The sequence below is a fragment of the Culex pipiens genome, chromosome 2 (genome assembly GCF_016801865.2).
Source record: "Culex pipiens pallens isolate TS chromosome 2, TS_CPP_V2, whole genome shotgun sequence".
In the NCBI taxonomy this organism is placed as follows: domain Eukaryota; kingdom Metazoa; phylum Arthropoda; class Insecta; order Diptera; family Culicidae; genus Culex; species Culex pipiens.
In genome coordinates, this window is record NC_068938.1 from 93,919,764 (window position 1) to 93,936,447 (window position 16,684).

Sequence of the window (16,684 nt, forward strand, 5' to 3'; positions counted from 1 at the left end):
CCATTGCAAAACGCAAAATGCTATTATAACGTAACTAATTTCCCCCTTTCCGTTCTCATCTCCATTTTCCGTCCACAGAAGTACACGGCGGCAACTTGGTCAAGCGAAGTCTGAAAAACACAGTTCCCTGCTTCGAGGATGGACGATTTTACAGGTCAGTGTGCTATTGGTGTCACTTTCCGCTCGGAAATGCAGTGCACACCACATTTGATAAGGAAAATCGTCGGTTGAAATGCCATGCCATCATGAATCGCCATCATCAAATCGAGCTCACGCCACAATTACCCACGCTAATGAAGCAATAATTCGTTCAATCATTATTTCAATTAACTCGCCAATTTTATTCACACTTGAAATTTTCTCTTATTTCTTTTTCTCATTTTTCCTCGATAATTTCCAATAAATCGTCTCTCACCCTTCCTCCCCGCTCCGCCCAGGAATCCGGAGCGGCCAATTCACAAGATGTGGACCAACACGGAGTGCGCCAAGTACTATCTCTGTCTGGACGGCGAGGTGTTCGAGTTCAAGTGCTCGGTTGGGCTGCTGTTTGACGTGACCCGCCAGATCTGCGACTTCAAGCAGAACGTGGACAACTGCGACATCACCGCAGGTGGGTGGTGAATGTAGATATTGTTTACTATATTAAGCTCTATTGACTTTTTTTTTGTTTTACATACGAATACTTACCTCATTATAAAAATCTGTATCTTGAGATGGAAATTTCTGATCGATTTGGTGATTTTGGTAATGTTGTAGATTTTAGTTAGAACTATTCAGAAAAAAAATAGTTGCAGTCTAAGGATTACCCATTTCATTATTTAAAGGTAATTTTTCTCTAAAAGTTGGATTCCCAAAAAACATATTTTTAATTAAAGAATTTTTTTGATGGATTTTACCTAAGGTTATTACGGAACTCAAAAAAGACATATTTTGAGCCATACTGCATAATGGTGCAAAATGAACAAGAAATAAAATTTTGAAAAAATGTGACATAGAACAATATTTTTTCGGAGAAATAATAAAATATTTTATCGAACAAATTAAAATTAAATTTTTTAAAGCAAATTTGCAATCAGTTTCTAAGATACAGACTCACAAAGAATTCGAATTGATGAAAATAAGTTTTTTTTAAGTAGCTGACGATATCTCGAAAACTATTGATTCGGTTTTAAATTTTCAAAATTAAACTTTTGTGAAATTGTCTGATCTTTTCAATCAAAATAATTTCAAAATTAAAAAATATTTATCTCGCATGTTTTTGCAAAAGGTCCTATGTACATTAGAGACCAATGGCGTATTGGTTGTTTTGAAAAAGTAATCTAGAAAAATGAATATGAAAAACTATCAATTTTTAAGACCTTTTAAAAAGTTGGCCTTTTAACCTTTTAATGTTTAAAGCTATTTTTATTGAAAGAATAAGAAAATTTCATGAAAATTTTACATATTTTAATATTGAAAATCGAATTTTCTCAGCTTTTCAAACAACACAACAACAAAGAAGCTTTTTTGTGTCATTGGTTCTATCATACAAATCTTCATACAATTTTGACAGCTTTCCATAAACAAATGGTACGTTAATATTCAATAATCTGTAACTTTTGAGTGAATTTTCTGATCAATTTAGTGGCTTCTGCAAAGTTGTAGGTATTATTGAGGACTATTGAGAAAAATAGGTACACGGAAAAAAATGCCGATTTTTGAATTATAATTTTTTCACAAAAACTCAATTTCCCAAAAAAACGTATTTTTTACATGTTTTAGGGGACAAAAAAGCGCAACTTTTGAGCTATAGAGAGGTATGGTAAAAAAATCTGTTTTTGAATTTTTGAAAAAATAGTGATTTTTGGGAAAAAATAAAAATTTACACACAGTTTTTTCTACCTATTTTTTTATGTAAAATTTAATTTGCAATCGAAAAATATTTTACAGATTTTTTGATATAGGGCCTCATTTTCAAGATATAGCCATCGAAAGTTTGTTGTTGTTGTTGATTTTATTAGGGGAACTTTAACCCTATGGTCATTCGCTCCCGTTGGTAAAAATTAAATCGAAAGTTTGAATTCAGCGAAATATTCGCGGTTTTTCTATTGATGAAAATAGTTACCATGAGTGACCATTTCTAAAAAAATTTTTTTTTATGTTCAGAAAATTGTCTATGGTCCTAACCAGGTCCCAGTACCGAAAAGGACCTAATAAAAATAATGTTATGAAAAAACAAAAACAAAAAAAATTGTCTATAAAATTGTCTAAGACATTAGAGATTAGGGAGCATTCTTTCATTATATCGAGTGCGGCACTAGAGTTTCAGTTCCAAGATGGCGGAGAAACTCGTGCGGAATTAGCGCGAGTTTTATCAAAGAAACACTTTGACAGCTCTGAGTGCGGCACTCAGTGTGGAACTAGGCATCAAACGAACGTACCATAAGTCTCACCCAAACAACCCACCATTTTCTTATGTCGATATCTCAGCAACTAATGGTCCGATTTTCAATGTTAAAACATGAAACATTCGTGAAATTTTCCAATCTTTACGAAAACAATATTTTGAATTTTTTTTAAATCAAGAGGGCGTAATATTGAATGTATTTTAAAAATTTGATCAATTTTCTCCCTTTTTCCAGAGGCCCGCGTCCCCAAACCCCTGCTGGATGCCGCCCAGTGCGAGGAGCGATCGCAGCTCGGTTGCGGCGACGGCACCTGCCTTCCGAACGAGTACTTTTGCGACGGTTCCGTAGACTGCGCGGACGGTTCGGACGAGGGCTGGTGCGACGTCGAAAATGACCCGAACGCAGCGGATCCGTGCGATTTGTCCGTGTGCGAACTTCCGGACTGTTTCTGCTCCAAGGATGGAACCATCATTCCGTCCCGACTGGAGCGCACTCAAACGCCGCAGATGATCGTGCTGACCTTTGACGACGCGATTAACTTCGAGAATTGGGAGCTTTACACGCAGAAGATCTTCACGCCGGGTCGGAAGAACCCGAACGGATGTCCGATCAGGGCCACGTTCTTCATCTCGCATCAGTACACGAATTACGCCCACGTCCAGAAGATGTGGAACGATGGCCACGAGATTGCGATCCACTCGATCACGCACCGAGGTCCGGAAGAGTGGTGGTCACGGAACGCAACCATCGAGGACTGGTTCGACGAAATGGTTGGCCAGGCGAACATCATCAACCGATTCTCGAACGTGCGCATGGAGGAACTGCGCGGGATGCGGGTTCCGTTTCTGCGAGTCGGCTGGAACCGGCAGTTTCTCATGATGAAGGAGTTTGGCTTCGTGTACGACTCTTCGATGGTGGCCCCACACTCGAATCCGCCCCTTTGGCCGTACACGCTGGACTACAAGATGCCACACGCGTGCAATGGGAACAACCAGTTCTGTCCATCGCGGAGCTATCCGGGCATCTGGGAGATGGTGATGAACCAGCTGGAGGCGGGCGATTACACGTGCGGCATGGTGGACACGTGCCCGCCGCACATGAACGGTGACGACGTGTACAAAATGTTTGTGCACAACTTCAAGCGGCACTACCACACGAACCGGGCCCCGTACGGGCTGTACTTCCACTCGACCTGGTTCCGCAAGCAGGAATATTTGGATGCGTTTTTGGTAAGTGGCTTGTATCTTTGTAATTTGTAACATAATTGTACGGTGAAATGCCGGTAGATCGGGGTTCAAATTCCGGCTCGGACACCAACACAACTGGTGATCTTTCCCCTTCTGGATTCGATTGCTTAGTAAAGGGAAGGTGTATCATCACAAGCCTGGATCTTTAGGGAAGGCGACCTATGGTATGTAAACATGTTAACATTGAGTTAAGAAACGAAAAATGGCAGAGTTTTTAAATCCTGTTTAGTGTTTTTATCGTTGAAAAATACGTTTTTTTCGGAATTCTGAGTAGTTATTAGGATGTCGCAAAATAGAAATTATGATCAAAAATGCATTCAATTTGATCTTTTTGGCCAGTAAGTGGCATAAATTTTTGTGCTTACTCGAGGCGATGCTGTTGCTGGTAAGTTTATAGCCTAAATAGTATTTATGGAGCTTTAATCGAGCATCAAACTCTCCATATGACGAAGATAGGTGTTTGATTAGAAAGGGTATATTTCCCCTATTTGAAAAATATGTCTTTTTTGCATTTTCAAAAATTAAAGGGGCCGTACCGCCACTCCGTCACGAGACGACAACAACTGCAAATGTCATATGCCTGGACCGGTTGAGCTGGAACTTTCCCGCCATTTTGATTTCCAGTTTTCGTAGCACCGCTTCCATTACTTACTTTACTTTATCAGCAACAGGTCTACGCTGAACTAATCGATGATTTCCAGGAGTCGCCCACAATGTTGGCCGCTCTTGCATCTTCGTTTACTGCACACAGCCAACGTGTACGAGGCCTTCTACGAAACCGATGACCCCGTCCAGATTCGCTGCTGAATATCGTTTTAGCCGTCCGCTCGTCCGACATTCTGGCTACATGTCCAGCCCACTTCAGTCTGTCATGCTTGATGACTTTTACGATATCAGCATGTTTGTAGTCTTGGTACAACTCGAAGTTCATGCGCCTGCGCCACCGGTCTCCTACTTGCTTGCCGCCGAAGATAGAACGCAGGATTCTCCCCTCGAAGACCCCAAGTGCTCTCTGGTCAGCCTCCTTTAGCGTCCACGACTCGTGACCGTAAAGAGCTACATGGAGTATCAAGGTCCTGTTCAGCGTGATTTTCGTAGGCGTCCTTAGGCTGCGGGATCTTAGCTGGCTACGAAGACCGTAGAAGGCCCTGTTTGCAGCACTAATCCGCCGTTTCACTTCGCTCTACCAGCAACCAGATACTTGGTCTTGGCAGTGTTGATGCCTCCTCGTCCACTGAACGACGGTTGATACCAATGATGTCGATGTCGTCAGCGTATCCAAGCAGCATGTGCGGTTTGGTGATGAGTGTTTCGTTTCTTTGCACGCCTGCCCTTCGAGCAGCACCCTCCAACTCTATGATGAACAGTAAGTTCGAGAGAGCATCGCCCCGCTTCAATCCATCCAACGTAACGATTCAGATGTCTCGTTAGCTATTCGCACGCTTGAGCGTTGCACGAATCAGTCTTATTAGCTTCGCCGGAAAGCCGTGTTCTAGCATAATTTTCCAAAGTTCGTTTCTTTTGACTGAATCGTACGCCACCTTGAAGTCGAGGAACAAATGGTGTGTTTGCAGGTTGTACTCCCGGAACTTGTCGAGGATTTGTCGCAGAGTGAACATCTGGTCCGTCGTTAACCGACCCGCTCGAAAACCGCACTGGTATTCGCCGACAAAGGTCTCGGTCAATGATCTCAGCTTGCTCCACAGGATTCGGGATAGTACTTTGTACGCTGAGTTGAGGATTGTGATGCCTCGATAGTTGGCACAATCGAGTCTTTGCCCCTTCTTGTAGATTGGTGTGATGAGCCCCCGTCTAACCAGTCGGTCGGAAGCTGTTCTTCGCACCAAATTCACTGGACGATTTGGTGCAGAATCTCGATCATCCGCGCGCTCCCGTGCTTGAAAAGTTCAGGCGGAAGTCCGTCCTTTCCCGCGTTCTTGAGGCTTTTTCACGTCCTCCAACTAAGGCAGGTCCACAGCTATTCCATCATCCTCAACGTTTATCCTGTCCTCGACGACACCCTCTCGCATCTCCACCTGGCCGCTACCGCTGTCTAGTACAAGAAGCGAACCGCACTAATTTATCTTACAAAGCTAAAAAAAAATAAATAAAAAAAAAATATGTTCATCAAATTTAGTTATTTTTTAGTAATTTCAAATCTGTGTTCTCCCCGCAGCGCTTCCTGGACGACATGCAGAAGCACCCGGACGTGTACTTTGTCACCAACTACCAGGCAGTGGAGTGGATCCGCCAGCCCACCCCGCTCAACCAGCTGGGCCACTTTGAGCCGTGGCAGTGCGCACCCAAGCAGCTCGATCCGAACGAGGTGGCGTGCAATTTGCCGCGGACGTGCAAACTCCACAGCCGCGTGCTGCAGCAGGACCGGTATCTGTTCACCTGCAACGAGTGTCCCGCCCAGTATCCCTGGATCCGGAACGAGTTCGGGTTGGATTGAGAGGGAGTTGAGGCGGCTTGGAAGTAGCCGTTTTGAGACAGTATTTTTGTGACTAGTTGATAAGGATCTCGCGCATTTTTTAAGGCTTTCTTTCAAGAAAGAGAGAGGAAGAATTCGATTGTTAACGTTTTGTTAAATACATTCGTTATTTGTTGCAATATTTAACTTATACAAAGTAGGGATAAGTTTGCTGTTAAGATGTACGTTTTAGGTGCCAAAAAGAAAGAGAAATTAATTCGTGAAGAATGTTGGCAAATCGTGAAAATGCAAAAATTCAAAACCGCAATCGTTGTGGCCTTCCCGTGATCTTCGAAAAGTAACAAATAAATAAGATTCCCAAAAAGCAAGAAACCCGGACTTTCCATTCCCCCTTCCCCACCCCCATCTAACCTTCCTGTGTGATGAACGGATTCTGTATCGATTCCATGCCCTCCTGCGGACAGATCAACACCACGGATGTCCCCCGGCACACGACGAGCCCGAGATGTCGCGATTCCTCCGCCAGCTTGTAATCGTCCGGGTCACGCAGGAACTCGACCGTGTTGTCCAGCACCAGGTTGAGCAGCGGATCGTACCCCTTGAGGACACCCGCGGCTTCCCGACCACCGGCAAACTTGACCCGGATCGTCTTCTCCAGGTACTTGCTCAGGTCCAGGATGGATTCCTTGCGGCGTTTTTCCTTGTTGTCGCCACCACCGCCGCCACCCCCGGAACCACCTCCCCGATCGCCACCACGGTCTCCGCCGGGGCCACCACCGGGACCGGACTGATTGAGAAATTGTGTTAAAATTACACTGAAGAATGAATCAAACAGGGGTTACCTTTTTGTTATCGGCCATGATTTACTTTTAAGGTAAACTTGTTAAACTTTTATCAAAAATTATGCAAAATTACTGAGAAACGTTTGCGGAATTTGGTTTTGTTTATTTACACAAAAAGTAGTTTGCTTTTTATTTCGAGGTTAGTTTGTCAAATTTGACGTTTAAGTTTGCCTGGATTTTTGTTGTACTAAAATGCCAAGTACCAAAAATATGCCTAGCGGGTTTGAACTGAAATATATCACAGACAACGGAAGATACACGTTTTCAAAAATGTTTTGGGTTTAAAATGATCAGAAATGGTAGCGTTTTTAAGTGTGTAAATTTAGAAATTTAACATTTGAGGAATTCAAGAATTCTATAATTTGCAACGAAAACGTTATTTAATCCATCTTTAGGTGGATGGTGCCTTCCTCATATTTAGAAAATACACACACAAAAAATATTACTGTAATGACAAAAGTAACTTACTTTTGAATTAATAACGAGTCAAAATTTGCTATATTATATTTTTTTATCTTATTTTAAAAATGAAAACTTTTACTGCTAAAGTTTTTTGAAAATCTCACTACTAACTGATTAAAATGTTTTAAGTTTTAATACGACTGGATGATTTTTTTCATTTTTCGTTCGAAAACAAACATTTTAACATTTTAAGAATTCAAGAATTAAATAATTTAAAAAAAAAAGAATTGTAGTTAAATATTTTTATTGCGATGACATTTTTTAAAACAATTCGACGCCAACATTTCAAAAAGCATCATGTACAAACCATGCGTTTTGAGAAAAACGCATTTGAATGTTGAGCATCAATTTTCAATTCCCATTTTAATATAAAAGCAAAAGAAGATGTTTTAATGATAACAAACGATGAAAAACGTTGCTTTTATTCATACTTGATCATCCAAATTCAATAAAACATTATTTCCGTAATTTTATTTGAGAAAAACAAACATAACTTCTTTTGAAATCACCAACGTCTATATCACCCTGCTGTCATTGAGGGGGACGCTTTGTTATGATTCGTTTTTCTTCGCCGAATGTACATGGCGCTTTTTTCATGTTGCTTTTTTTTTCGTCACGAGGTTCATGTAGTCTTTTGTTTGACAGGTTGACAGGGCTATATAAACAGGGACTGCTGATGGCAGAGATTTTGTTTATGTTACTTTATTTAAAATCATGATTAAACAGACTTTACTGAAGTAACTTTTGCTCATTTTTGGTGGAGAGGTAGCTTATTAGGAGTACTTTCAGAATATGCAATAACCCAGAAAGTGTCAAAATGTACATGATGCCTTTTGAAATCGACGGTAACATTTCAAAAGGCATCATGTACATTTTGACACTTTCTGGGTTATTGTATATTCTGAAAGTACTTCTAATAGGCTACCTCTCTACCAAAAATGAGCAAAAGTTACTTCAGTAAAGTCCGTTTAATCATGATTTTGAATAAAGTAACATAAACAAAATCTCTGCCATCAGCAGTCCCTGTTTATATAGCCCTGTCAACCTGTCAAACAAAAGGCTACATAAACCTCGTGACGAAAAAAAAGCAACATGAAAAAAGCGCCATGTACATTCGGCGAAGAAAAACGAAGCATAACAAAGCGCCCCCCTCAGTGACAGCAGGGTGATATCGACGTTGGTGATTTCAAAAGAAGTTATGTTTGTTTTTCTCAAATAAAATTACGGAAATAATGTTTTATTGAATATGGATGATCAAGTATCAACAAAAGCAACGTTTTTCATCGTTTGTTATCATTAGAACATCTTATTTTGCTTTTATATAAAAATGGTAATTGAAAATGGATGCTCAACATTCAAATGCGTTTTTCTCAAAACGCATGGTTTGTACATGATGCTTTTTGAAATGTTGGCATCGAAATGTTACCGTTGAATTTTCAAGAACTGCAACGAAAAGAAGGAAGCATGGGTGTTTTGTGGGATTTGTGATTGTTTTTTTTTGTTTTTGTAGGACGCCGTATATGCGGTTGCCGAAGATCGGAGGTCGTGATGTGAATTTGCTCCGGTTGCATCCGTGGTGGTGGGCCGGTTGGGTGGGTGAAGGTAAATTCCCGCGAGGACTGGGACGAGATCATCGAGGAGATAATGCTGCAAGCGTTGCATTTAAGCAGATTTATATCCAGTTTTTGGACAAGTACGAAAAAGTTAATTTTCATCGCGAGGATAAGGATCAGACGGAAGAAGAGGACGACAAGAAACGACATAATCGGAGGTGATCAGCGCGGATGTTGCACTCGGTGCCGACGGTATTTAGAACGGACTCGTGAGTTGGCCAACCTGAAGCAGAAGCGTTAAATACAAAAAAAATGTTTTTGAATCATTTTTACTGATGTCTTCTGATCGTTTACATCAAAATAAAGTAATAACAAACGCGAAAGAGGTTATCCAAAAATAATATTTCAGTGTAAAAATAATTATAAAATTCAGTTTAAGTGGTCACGCGTAGATGCAGAAGTAATGTTACCTCTTCCGAAGACCGATAAAGAACCGGTTCTCGTCGAGGTTCTCGTTGTTTCGGAACAAGAACCCGACAGGAACCTTACAGTAGACCTTCGTTTTCTTCTTTATTTTCTTGATGTTCGTCATCGAATAATTTGGTTTCATAAACATGGCGGCAGTGACAGAGGTCCGGGATATCGTTACCAAATAAATTACAATTACAATTACAGATTTTTTTTTTCTTTGAGTGCAGAGAATAAAAAAAAATTTAAATTCATGCAGTGGTACCGTCATCTGGGGAGAATCGGAACTACAGTTTGAAAATCCAGATTTTTAAGCGAAGCTGGCGTTACGGATGGTGCACGTCCAAAATGTCAAAATCACGCAGTGGTACCAAAATTACAAGGCAAACTTCCTTGTATAATGTTGGTACCACTCAAGGATCTGACACGCATGCAGTTTCCTGAAGTCACCGCCAGAGGTGCTGTCAATATTGTTCACGTGTGGTTTTTGAAAATGTCTTATAAAATTCATATATAATTATTTTTCCAAAATATTATTTTGTAAGTTTTGACTATCTTTTGCTTTTATATTTGAGATAATTAGGAGTATTACGTAATTTTTTCCACATTTAACATTTATTAGAATATTACATTCGAGAGCCTCGTGGCGCGGTGATTACCGGCTCCGGCTGCCGATCCCTAAGTTGATATGGGGCGCGGGTTCGATTCCCGCCTTATCCTCCTGGCCTTCTATCGGATGGGGAAGTAAAACGTTGGTCCATTTGCGTAAAAGAGGTTTTGGGTGACTCACCACACATAACCTTCGGACGCCTAGAAATGAGTAGAAACTTGCAACAGAGACCACAAAAGACCCTGGGGTTGTTAAAGTGGATCGCCTTGTTTTTTTTTTTAGAATATTAGATATTGCTTATTGCGAGATAAAATCACGTTTCTCCATTGCTGTGAGTGACAGGAGATTATTGCCGCCTAACTACCGCCGTGTAAAAATCAGCAAGTTGAACTGAAATTCTGCGTAGATTTGGCTGTCAACTTGGTTTGTTTTGAATATTTTCCAAAAAGTCAGCTGAAAACTCAAGGCAACCTTTGACAACAGCCAAAAAATTGTTCTGCGGTTGTCATGCGGCTGTCATGCGACCATTATCTTGCGGTCGTATCGCCGCGCGTGAACTCTAATTATTGACGCCCGCCATTATAGAATATATCAGAACTAAACATTGAATAGATTCAATTTCCTTGAAACAAAATAAATTACTTTTGATTCTTCCTTGGTTTGCTCTTTTAGAATACTTATTAAAATTCCGTCGAAAATGTTTCAAACTAAACATTAATACATCAAAGTGTTGATATGCCAACATTAGGTGCTCGATGAAATTAAATGCTGTTCTCCTAGTTGAAATCCGAAATTTAATATAAATGTTTTAGAAGAAAAAAAATAACTTAAAAAAGTTTTAATTTGTGTATATTATGACTGATGCGCAGCATACGACCGTTTCAAACGCCAGCCAAAAACTTGGTTCGATCAAGGGTTCGATCTTGGTTCGATTTTGACTTCACTCGCTTAGTATGTGAATGACAGTCGGGACGTAGCCGTGGTACAACTGCGCGATTTTGCCATTTCAGGCGTGCACTATTCGTAACGCCATCTTCGCCTAAAATTCTTAATTTTTCGATATTTTAAATCAAAATCATAAAAAAATATATTGCTTATTGCGAGATAAAATCACGTTTTTCCATCGCTGTGAGTGACAGAAGATTATTGCCGCCTAACGACCGCAGTGTAAAAATCAGCAAGTTGAACTGAAATTCTGCGTTGATTTGGCTGTCAGCTTGGTTTGTTTTGAATATTTTCCAAAAAGTCAGCTGAAAACTCAAGGCAACCTTTGACAACAGCCAAAAATTTGTTCTGCGGTTGTCATGCGGCTGTCATGCGACCATTATCTTGCGGTCGTATCACCGCGCGTAAACTCTAATTGGGTCCTAAAATGAAGCTTAGATTTCTGATATTATTGTTTACAGCGATAAAGCTTATTTTTCTGAGTACAATGACCCTTTGTACGACCACAAAGAGTTTAAAATGGATTTTTAAATCAATTTTGAAAAATTAACCTCGTGGTCCTTCTTGACAGAAAAGCTCCTACTTGACAGCTCGTTCCAAGGGGACCATAGTTGATCCATCGAAAAAATGTTGTCTTGTCAAAAAAAAATTTTGCATTAAAATGAAAAAAAGTGATCAGAAATGGTTTTTAATCGTGTTTTTTACCGTTGTACTTAAAAATTGACATATGGCTTTAGAACCCAATTATTAACGCCCGCAATAATATTAAAAAACACGATTTTAGGACCCTATTTTTCATATTCGTGCTAAACTTCCTGGGCACACCGCATCTGTCAACCATTTTGTACTAAAGAGAGAGCCCGCACGCTCTCTCTCCCATCATCCCGTCGCGCCTGTCAAAAAGGTGGCGCTTTTGTTCACGCGTTCGCACACGCGCCCGTTTCGCAGTAGTATTCGTGTGTGCTCTTTTCAACTTGTGGCGACGAACAAAAGCCGGCAAAATTTCAACCTCCCTCCTTTCGATCGTTCTCAGTTCCCGAAAAACCATCGCCGACCGCGCACGCAACTTCCTGGAAGGCGGCTTTTTGCTGTTGGTGCGATTTGTTGAAATTGTTTGAAGTGAGTTTGATAAAGTGGCAATTTGAACAATTTCGAGACATTTTCGTGCGCGACCTTGAATCGCTAATCCCAGAAAAAGGAGAATAAACCCGTTTTTTTTGCACCAAAGAGCAGTAATCCGCGGAAGAAGAAGACCAAAGACCTTCAGCTGGAAGGAGAAGAAGAAGAATCGCCCAGAAAAAGGCTCAACAGCAGAAGAAGAGTTGCGAGCGAGTTTGTGTGTGTGTGCATCGCTCCTGCTCACACGCACACAGTTGTACAAATCGGAGAGAAGAGAGAGAGACTCTCCCGGACAGGAGAGGGAGCGAACTTTGTTTTTGGGCTGGAGAAAGAACTTTGACGGATTTTTCTGCTCCGCCGCGGCCAGTCTGCAAAGAGCGCGTTCGTTTTTCGGCAAAATCTCCGGTGGCCTCCGCGCGGCCGTTTGTGTTTGTGTGTGCACCAAGTTCTGCTGGAGCAGCCGCCGCCGCCGCCATCGGGCAGCCACATTTTTCATACTATTTCTTTGTGATTGAAGTGCCCTCCGGAAAGAAGTGACCACTCTCGTGGTAACAGGTTCCTTCCCGCAAGATCGTCAGAACCAACTCCTGCCAAAGGTAAGTCTCCACCAACCTTCCTTCCAACCCCACAATTTCTCACAAAAATCGATAAACGCGAAAAGTTGCCAACTTCAGCAGAGAGAAGCAAAAAAAGAACTCCAAAACTCCCGGAATAAGTACCGTGGAAAATCGGAGACCGGCTGGCCGGGCAGCGGGGGTCTTCCACCTTTGCGATTCTGATGGCATTGACAGAAACGCGAAGAGCCTTCACCGTCGTCGTCGTCGTCACCACCAACACCATCGCGCAAAAATAAGACTTGCGGAAAATAATCACGATGGTTGACGGCCTCGGCCAGGTTGCTTCTTCTTTAGGAACATTACTCGTGCTGGACACGGCGAAAACGAGACTTGAGGAAGTGAGGATGGGACTAGATTTTTTTGAGGCAGCATCATTAGATCAAAAATATCACATTTTAAAACAATAGAAATATTTAAAGTTAAATAAAAACAGAAAATTTAAAGTACGAAACATAATATTAATCGCCAATTCTGGCAAACAAATTAAATTTTGACCTGAAACCTGTGATTTGGGTCAGCACAAAAGACAAACCAAATATCATGAGTCATTTTTCTCATTTAGATGAGAGAGCTTAAAACGTTTGTCTTAGCTAGAACTGCTTCTTTTGAAAATCTGTAGATGTAGATCAATCGGACCTAGCACTCGACTCACAATCCAGAAGTCGAAGGTTTGCAACCAGGGGCGAGGGCGCTAAAAATTCCAAGTTTAAATATGTTGCAAGTTTAAATGGTATTGCATCTCATACAAGTGCTCCAGTTTATAGAACATTGTTACCAAATGTGATCATTAAATCAATGCGTCCATGCATGAGATTGAGTAGGATGTAATTAGTATAAAATGTATTGAAATATTAAACCCGGTTAATTTGATCGAGTTTCACAATAGGGGTTTCGCTAAGTTAGTCTAAGTAAGTCAAGCATCAACATTCCCCGTGTTCCGCATCCTTTGTCCTTCCCAGGTGAATGGTGGAAATGGGAGCGGCCGGCAATGGATGGCTTTCATGGTACATGTCTATCCTGTTCTGGTAGAATTCCAGAGTTTTTTTTTTTTTTTGAAAAGGTCCTATAAGCTATTGTCTTTCATATGTTTATAGGACCTAATCAAAAAATAGTCGAGAATTGTTTTTAATTCCCTAAGCAACCTGGGCTTGACAATCATCAAATCTGGAGTTCTTTTTTTTTTTAATTCAAATTTTCAGTTTTTGCCTTTTGGGTGTCTTTAATACCTCTGACTCAAGGCGGTTTCAAAAACACCCACAAATCAAAAACTGGAAATTTGGTTTATTGGACCTTTTCAAAAAAAATCTCCAAAAATAAACATGACGAAATCCAGTCTGCAACCCGCTAAGATCACTATCTCCATGCATATGCCAATGAAATTTAAACTTTTTTTGGGGTTAGAGAACAACGGCATGACCGTAGATTGTCGTATCTTTCAATTTCATGAAGTTTGATATTCAATATGGTGGGGTTCCTTTAAAAAAGGGGAGTTAGTCGTTTTCCGGGTTTCCCAGGACCGGTACGAGGAACTGGCGTCCCGTTTCAGCTTAAGACAATAAAGATAATAATAAATATCAGATGATTATAATGGCTGGCGTTTGACATCGATTTTCATGATTATTTTAATGCCTCAAATCTTGACTCGGTATTAACCAGGTCCCAGTACCAAAAAGGACCAAATAAAAAAAAAATCAAATTATTCGCTTTACAGCATTGCCTTGGCGTTCTCGATTGCGAGATTCCTACTCGAAACTAGGTGTTCAAAGGCTTGATTGTTGAGGCAATTGCAAACCTCTTTTTACACCTGAGCTTCCATCCACCCCGGGATTCGAACTGACGACCTTTGGATTGTGAGTCCAACTGCCTACCAGCGACTCCACCGAGGCAGGACCCAGGGAGACGACTCCTACACCTGGACTGAGCTAACGACCTAACCTTTTTTTAGGTTAGTCCGGGACCAACATTTACTTCCCTTCCGACGGAAGGCGTGATCAGACAAATCTCGTCTCGAAAAATGCCACCGGGACCGCCTGGGATCGAACCCAGGCCGACTGGGTGAGAGGCAATCACGCTTACCCCTACACCACGGTCCCGGCTTGTGATAAAAAATCTTGACTCAATTTATGCAACAAGTTTAAGAAAAAGAGAAGTTCTCTTAAATTTCGCAATTTCATCGCGATTTTTTTTAAATTTTAGTTTTTTGATTCGGATAAAATTCCTTTGTCAAAATCCCTGGGCTTTGTCATAATGAGTGTCATAGGTTTGATGCTTGTTTGGCAAAGAGTATGATTTGATTCGATGTGGAATTAAAATCGAAGTTTTCAGTATATTGCTGAAGCTTCCATTTTTACACATGGACACCACTTCATGCTGCGAGAACCCACTTTGGCGCAGTCTCGGGGCTTAATCGATGGCCGGTAAGCTGTCATCGAGACAAGGAGGTTCTCCGATAGTGGAAATATCACAATTGTACAAAGAACCGCTACATATGTGATTTTTCCCTATCTTAATGTGGGTGTCAGGTTAAAATGCGGGTTTTTTATTTTATTTTATTTTTTTTATTTAGTTTTTTTAAATTTAGTTTTTGTAGAATTTAGGATTTTTACTATAAACATCAACTTGTTATACTTTGCCTTTAGTTATTTAGGGACAAAATTAGTAACTGTGAATTTAGTAATTCTATCAGAATCGGTGATTTTCATTCAAGTAGCATAAAAACCATTATGATTTGTCAAAATTTTCGTAGAGTCTCGATCAATCAATAGTGAAATGATATCGGACTAAGTTCGTTGATCTGTTGAACTAACGGTTGTCGGATTATGATTGTATCGACCATTGTTGCGAATCGAGGATCTACTGGAATTCTGACGATCAAATGGTCGTCGCTTTTTCAATTCACAACTTGTAAAATATGAACTGTTAATCTTTTTTTTTGTTTTTTAAAAGAAGCCAGACAATTTTTAAAAGAAACGTACTAGAATTTTTGACTATTAATTAAAATTTTGGGGATTTGAGATAAGAGTAGCTTTCGGAAAGGGTTCCTTTAAATCTTGTATTCAATTCAAGTTTGGTAGTAATCCGCAAATGAAAATTTGGACTTATATGAATAATTGAACATTTTGGACTTATGAATAACACACAACTGTGCATTTATTCTAGAGTCAGATCCATACAGCGTCAGTGTTTATTTGGTCGAAGTGTACTAATTCATTGGCAGATCTGACTCTAGTTGTAATGTACGACAAGACTACTGACGGACGTGACAGGACGAGGGCCCAGTTTAGAGGTTTCGACATCAACGATGTCCGGCTGGATCACCCCAAAAAAAAAAAATCATTCTTCGATGTAAAATGCCCATGTTTGCTCCCTTTTGAAAAAATATTTCTGAAAAGCTGAGAAAATTCTCTATATTTTGCTTTTTCGGACTTTGGTGATACGACCCTTAGTTGCTGAGATATTGCCATGCAAAGGTTTATAAACAGGAAAATTGATGTTTTCTATGTCTCACCCAAACAACCCATCATTTTCTAATGTCGATATCTCAGCAACTAATGGTCCGATTTACAATGTTAACATATGAAACATTCGTGAAATTTTCCGATTTTTTCGAAAAAAATATTTAAAAAAATGTGAAATCTCGATTAAATTTTCAAAAGGTCCTATCTGCATAGGAAACCCATGAGGGATAGGTTGTTTTGAAAATTTAATCTAGAAATCAAGAATAACATTTCAAATGGACCAACAGTCAATATTACGCCCTTTTGAAATGTTAGTCTTGATTTCACATTTTTGAAAATATTGTTTTCGAAAAGATCGAAAAATTTCACGAATGTTCCATATTTTAACATTGTAAATCGGATCATATTTCGATTTTTTGAAAAAAAAATGTATTGATTCAAAAAATCATAACACTGTCAAAGATTTTTTGCACATTTTGGAAATTTCTGAAAAGTTGGCATAAAATGTCCTCCATCACATATCAGAAAACAAAAAAAAAATA

General features: G+C 40.1%; 3 protein-coding genes across 4 annotated transcripts in view; 2 read left to right on the top strand and 1 right to left on the bottom strand.

The window, feature by feature from the left end:
- LOC120415470 (chitin deacetylase 1) overlaps positions 1-6,089 on the top strand; it is a 40,899-nt gene extending 34,810 nt beyond the window's left edge. Inside the window, exons 3-6 of the mRNA XM_039577030.2 lie at positions 79-154; positions 438-610; positions 2,622-3,616; positions 5,811-6,089. Of these exons, the coding sequence (XP_039432964.1) occupies positions 79-154; positions 438-610; positions 2,622-3,616; positions 5,811-6,089 (1,523 nt within the window). The remainder of the gene's footprint in view (positions 1-78; positions 155-437; positions 611-2,621; positions 3,617-5,810) is intronic.
- A 113-nt stretch (positions 6,090-6,202) lies between these two features.
- LOC120415493 (U6 snRNA-associated Sm-like protein LSm7) lies at positions 6,203-7,065 on the bottom strand. Its single transcript, XM_039577062.2, has 2 exons — positions 6,911-7,065; positions 6,203-6,855 (listed from the first exon to the last, which is right to left on the bottom strand). The coding sequence occupies exons 1-2, from the start codon at positions 6,926-6,928 to the stop codon at positions 6,475-6,477; spliced, it is 399 nt and encodes a 132-aa protein (XP_039432996.1). The 5' UTR covers positions 6,929-7,065; the 3' UTR covers positions 6,203-6,474.
- Positions 7,066-11,990: 4,925 nt separating this feature from the next.
- LOC120415468 (serine/threonine-protein kinase grp) overlaps positions 11,991-16,684 on the top strand; it is a 42,735-nt gene continuing 38,041 nt past the window's right edge. The window contains exon 1 of one of the 2 annotated variants that reach the window (XM_039577028.2): positions 11,991-12,663. The gene's annotated coding sequence lies outside the window, so the exon portion shown is untranslated. The remainder of the gene's footprint in view (positions 12,664-16,684) is intronic. The other variant, XM_039577027.2, reaches the window with a different exon arrangement.